The sequence below is a fragment of the Pseudophryne corroboree genome, chromosome 2 (assembly GCF_028390025.1).
Source record: "Pseudophryne corroboree isolate aPseCor3 chromosome 2, aPseCor3.hap2, whole genome shotgun sequence".
In the NCBI taxonomy this organism is placed as follows: Eukaryota; Metazoa; Chordata; class Amphibia; order Anura; family Myobatrachidae; genus Pseudophryne; species Pseudophryne corroboree.
Window position 1 is genome coordinate 212,341,967 of NC_086445.1, and position 6,000 is coordinate 212,347,966.

The 6,000-nt window shown below is 47.5% G+C and overlaps 1 protein-coding gene across 2 annotated transcripts in view; it reads right to left on the reverse strand.

Annotated features, from left to right (window-relative positions):
• Window positions 1-4,997, reverse strand: part of LETMD1 (LETM1 domain containing 1) — a 101,559-nt gene extending 96,562 nt beyond the window's left edge. The window contains exon 1 of one of the 2 annotated variants that reach the window (XM_063952292.1): window positions 4,847-4,997. In XM_063952292.1, the coding sequence (XP_063808362.1) occupies window positions 4,847-4,920 (74 nt within the window). In that variant the 5' untranslated portion in view covers window positions 4,921-4,997. Of the gene's footprint in view, window positions 1-4,827 lie in introns of both variants that reach the window. The other variant, XM_063952293.1, reaches the window with a different exon arrangement.
• Between the last annotated feature and the right edge of the window lie 1,003 nt (window positions 4,998-6,000).

Here is a 6,000-nt window from a genome sequence, read left to right on the forward strand (position 1 = left end):
CAGATCACAATGTATATGCGATCTATGATAAATGGGATCAGTACCAGAGAGGACTTACAAATGGAGTAAAGTCTGAATTTGCTACTTTAAAATGAGTGCATAGATCTCCATAATCATACTTGTGCATATATCCCATAAGCGCAGACACAGTTAATTGATATACAAAACATGTCTGATATCAACTAATTTACAGAGGCCACGTTAATTCAATTACAAAATAAAGGTCAAATCCTAATCCACAATTTCTTGTCTGCAGTTTCCTGAGCTGAACTGGTTAATAGTACTGTAAATGTATTACCACATACCCTACTGGCCTGAATTTAGAGACTAACTGGGCCACACCCCAGATCTGGCAAAATAATGCTCATATCTTTCCAAATCCTACCCATTTCCTATCCGGACTAAGTAGGAAATTTGGGAACAGGGGATCATGTAATAAGAAGCAGCCATGTTTGAAATTCTGACATTTTAAACAATTTCTCTACATATTTGAGCAGGGATGGACTGGGGCTGCTTCACAGCCCTGGCATGTACGTGTGAGCACGTGCGCTTGACAAGGGATGCGCGACCACGGGTCACGCAACATCTATCTCTGTGCCAGCCTTGAAGTGCTAAGTGGACAGAGAGCCAGAAGGCTGCACTGCACACTAGGGAGGCCAATCCCAGGCCGTTTATTCAACCCCGGAATTTGGGATTGAAAAACGGTCAATTCTGGGATTCCCAGGTTACCTGGGAATGGCTACGGTTAAAAATAAAAAATACTTACCCTCCTCAGGTCCGGCTGTCGGCGGGTCCAGGTAGCATGCGGCGGGTGCGGCAGGCGGTATGGGTGGCAGGAGGCGGGCCGGCGGGCGAGGCTTGCGCTGTGCTGCATGACCTCTATCACAATGTCTAGCTGTGCAGTGCGCACAGCCGAGGGTAGGGGAAGCCGGGCGGCGTCAGAGCCATATACTGAACCGGCTCAGACGCTGCCCAGCTTTAAAAAAAAGCATTGGCCCGAATCCCGGACAAATTTAAGCCAAAATCCCTGATTGGCCTCCATACTGCGCACAGCCAGCCCGGCCCAACAGGCCATCGGCCCTTCTGGCATTTGCCAGAAGTGCCAGCTTCTCGTTCCAGCCCTGTATTTTGAGTTATAGATTAGACCAGGCCTGGCCAACCTGTGGCTCTCCAGATGTTGTGAAACTACACATCCCAGCATGCCCTGCCACAGTTTTAGCATTCCCTAAATAGCAAAACTGTGGCAAAGCATGATGGGACTTGTATTTTTACAATAGCTGTAGAGCCAAAGGTTAGTAAGGCCTGGATTAGACACTAATACTTTATTTGGGCTCAGATTTCCACCTTAGTTCTTATGGTTAATGTGTGTTTTTGTCTTTATGGTGCAGAGATACAGAACCACAAAAGAGCCAGTACAGTATAACCTAGGTGGATTGTGACTTTCAGTCTCTCGGTATTTGTATGGGAATATTTTGCAGCTCTACATGAATAACAAGAACTATCTATATACGGTATTTAATGGGCTATACAATTTTATTGTGAGAGCAATGACAACACCGATTTTGATGGTTCGGGTGTCATTCGATAGGGTGTGTGATGTAGATGCAAAAAGGTCGCAGAATTTTGATAAGTTCAGGTTTTTGATGAATAACGTGTCAAAGTCGTGATTCTTTCCCCAAAGAAAAAGCATTGAGCGCGCTTTTTCCCTTTGGGTTGTAAATTGCAGCAAAGCCCTAGCCAATTTTGTTCTGACCTAAATTCGGCCGATTTCCCATTCACTTTCATGCTACAAATGGGGCATGCGGTTGTTGGGTCGAACACACTTAGGGGCTAATTTAGACCTGATTAGGTTAGGTTGCGTTTTCGTACAGCGGGCGATCAGGTCTAAACTGCGCATGCACTGCAATGTGCAGGTGCGTCGCACGGGTAGAAAGCTGATCGCCGCTCAGTGATGGGTTTCTGTGAAGGATCCATTTGCACCGGCATTGGCAAGGAGCTTGACAGGAAGAAGGCGTTTGTGGGTGTCAACTGATCTTTTTCTGGGAGTGTTTGGAAAAACGCAGGCGTGTCCAAGCGTTTGCAGGGAGGGTTCCTGACGTCATATCCGGTCCCGGACAGGCTGAAGTGTTCGCAGCGGCTGAGTAAGTCCTGGGCTACTTATAGACTACACAAAATCTGTGTGTACATTTCTGCTACACATGCGTTCGCACACTTGTACAGCGAAAATACACTCCCCTATGGGCGGCGACTATGCGAACGCAGGACTGCAAAAACGCCTAGCGAGCGATCAGTCTGAATTAGCCCTCTAGGGCCTACTTCAGATCTGATCGCAGCAGCAAATTTATTAGCAAATGGGCAAAACCATGTGCACTGCAGGTGGGGAAGATGTAACATGTGCAGAGAGAGTTAGATTTGGGTGGAGTGTGTTCAAACTGAAATCTAAATTGCAGTGTAAAAATAAAGCAGCCAGTATTTACCCTGCACAGAAACAAAATAACCCACCCAACTAACTCTCTCTGTACATGTTATATCTGCCACACCTGCACTGCACATGGGGGGTAATTCCAAGTTGATCGCAGCAGGAATTTTGTTAGCAGTTGGGCAAAACCATGTGCACTGCAGGGGGGGCAGATATAACATGTGCAGAGAGAGTTAGATTTGGGTAGGTTATTTTGTTTCTGTGCAGGGTAAATACTGGCTGCTTTATTTTTACACTGCAATTTAGATTTCAGTTTGAACATAATCCACCCAAATCTAACTCTCTCTGCACATGTTACATCTGTCCCACCTGCAGAGCACATAGTTTTGCCCATTTGCTAACAAATTTGCTGCTGCTGCAATCAGATCTGAATAAGGCCCTTAGTTCGACAGTCAACAGGTTGACCACTATTGGTTGACCTGCATTAGGTCGACATGAAAAAGGTCGACATGAGTTTTTCACATTTTTGGAACTTTTTCATACTTAACGATCCACGTGGCCTACGATTGAGAATAGTAACCTTGCCCGAAGCATGGGTCGACCCAATGATCCACACCCGACAAATGGTATCCTAGCTCCAGCCTAGCACGCAGGGGGTAATTCAGACCTGATCGCTAGGCTGCGTTTTCGTACAGCCTGCGATCAGGTCTGAACTGCGCATGCATCGCAATGCGCAGGCGCGCCGGTCCGCAACGATAGGGAGCAACAGGTTGTGCGAGAAAAGCAATAGCACAGGAAGAGGCCATTTGTGGGTGGCAACTGACCGTTTTCAGGGAGTGTGCGCAGAAACGCAGGAGGGAACAGGCGTTTGAAAGGAGGGTTTCTGACGTCAGCTCCAACCCCAATCATCGCACTGGAAGAGTAAGTCCTGGGCTGTGCAGCTCTCTGCACATGCGATCGCACCCCTGCACAGCGAATCCCCCTTCCCCCTGTAGGCGGCGACTACCTGATCGCAGGGATGCAAAAAACGCACCCTAGCGATCAGGTCTGAATTAGGCTCACTGTCATATAGGCAAATGCATTAATGCAATGTTGTTCGCTAATAACTATAATTGTATTTTCAAAAGTGCATTCATATTAGAACAATTGGTAATGTAGGATCTTTCCTGTTATATGCTCTCCACTATACATTCACAAAGGTACTAATCCAACACGCTACTATCAGCGCCCCAACGCTTTGTTCTTAAAGTTTGCTTTTCCCCACATGGATTCCACTGACTGCGTGTCTACACCTGTGTTCGGATTTACAAAGTTCAGTGAATAAAAGGGCAGATAACAGCAGCAGCGGGCACATAACAGGAGGCAGTGGGTAATGGCAGCGGCAGGCACATAAGAGGAGAAGCAGGCACATAACAATAGACCGTGAGTAACAGCAGTGGCGTGCACATAACAGGAGGCACTGTGTAATGGCAAGCACATAACAGGAAAAGTGGGCACATAACAGGAGGCAGTGGGTAACGGCAGAGGTTGGAACATAACAGAAGAAGCAGGCAGATAAGAGGAAAAAAATAAAATGGTGGGAAGATAACAGGAAATGTACCGGTATTTTTTGGCAAGCAAATATTGCATATTATAGCAGAGATGCACCTGGTCAGAGGAAGGGGATGGTATCGGGATCCTGGTGCTTGGGATCCCCAACCCCCCTAACCTTCCTTGCCTGCAGCCCCAAATTGGAGGAGGGGGCGTGTGCAGACTCTGGGTGGGCTCCCTCCTCTCCATGGTGCAGTAGGCTCCGGCACTGTGCCAGAGTGTACTGCGCAGGTCTCTGGAAACATGGCGCCCGCCATGGTCCAAAGACAAATTTTGTACTACGCATGCACGGTGGCTATTTTTGGTGGGATTTTTGCAGCGGCAGCACCGCTCGTCGCGGGACTCGGGAAAGGTAAGTATTACAACAACATAGGTGCAGTGTGTGCAGTGTTGGGCCCCCATGCACACACTTCACCCAGGATAGAAACGCTAATGCCGCAGCCTGATCCCAAGCGTGCATCATCATCATCATCGCTCCCCCTCCCGCGCAGCCTAACCCTCACCCACCCTTGTGGTGCCTCAATCCTAACCCTCCCCCCATTGCCAGATCCCAGTGAAAATGTTCCTGGATAATACTGTATTACAAGGACAGTGATCTTTTCATTGAAAATTATATAGCGTTAATTATGAGAAGCCAGTAATCATAAACGTCCTGTAAGTCTTCTATTGCACACGGTCGCCATGGTGCTGGTAACAGTGTGATGATGACTGTACACTGCAAGTAACATTACTGCATGCCTATGAGAGTGCCTGGTGTCACCTGTGTGTTATGCACTACAAAGAGCCAACTGTCACTGCTGACACACTCGGTGCTGTACCTGATCCCCGTATACTCACTGCATCAGCACACACTGCCTCATGCACCGACTGCTCGCTACCTTCCAGCACATCCTCGTCCTGTACAGCGCCATGTTCCGGCCGGCAGCAGCAGCAGCCTCATCTGTGAGGTGGATAGTGCAGAGGTCACATGCTGATACATGACGTCATCGATGACACTACTATGCCCTTATCAAATATGGCTGTCTGGGAGGCAACGCCTTGCAGCAGGGAAGGAGTCATGCTCGGATAATCTCTACAAACACAAAAGGCAGTGACTGACAGGAGCATCACGTTCTCAGCAGCTGCACAGCTTCTCTTCAGCATAGTTACCATTTCTTGTGAAAGTTTCCTGGGGACAGCCCCAGGTTTTCAGTACTTTGCAAAGGAAACAGTAGAATGCATTTTTAATCTGAATATTAGATATATAATTTAATCATATAACTCAACTGATCTCTATTGCCACCTGTCCTCCATGGTTAGTTATTGGTTATTTGATAACTAAACATTTATGCAGTCTACTGGTTTTGCCAGCATATATAGTAGAGATGGCCAGGGATGCCATCAGAAATTATGACAAAATATGCAGCCCTCTCCCTGGTACTTTATCCTTACACATCCCTCTAGCCCCAGCCAGCCCACTACTGTCTCTCCAATCCTGCTGAGTCTCTCTTGTCCATCCAGCCCCTTTCTGTCTCTCCAGCCCCCACATGACACTTACCTGCTTCTTCTGGATGCTCCTCATGCATTGCGGCTCCTCCTCTCTTTAAGTGACATGACGTGACATCATGGTCGCAAAAAAATCAACTATATTGCACAGCACTGGGAGTACTGCAAGGGCCCACCTCTCAGTCTGGGCTCAGGACTCCATTACCAGCAGACCTCCCCCCTTTCTCATAGTTGCCTATCCTCCCTCATTCTGCTGGAGACTCCCTGGAATAGTAACAATCTCCTTGAATCTCACGAGGCTGAAGTTAGCTTCTTATTCGGCCAGCTTCTTATTCACTTCTTATTCAAGCTTCAGCTTCTTATTCAGATCAATCAGTTTTGCAAGGGTTAATGAGTCTTGGGCAACAAATTTGACACCTGAAATTCACAGAGTAGGGTCCCTTTCATATGACCCACCAGTATTTTGGCTTGCCCAACGCTGGTTTGGGCATGAAATACGCTGGCAA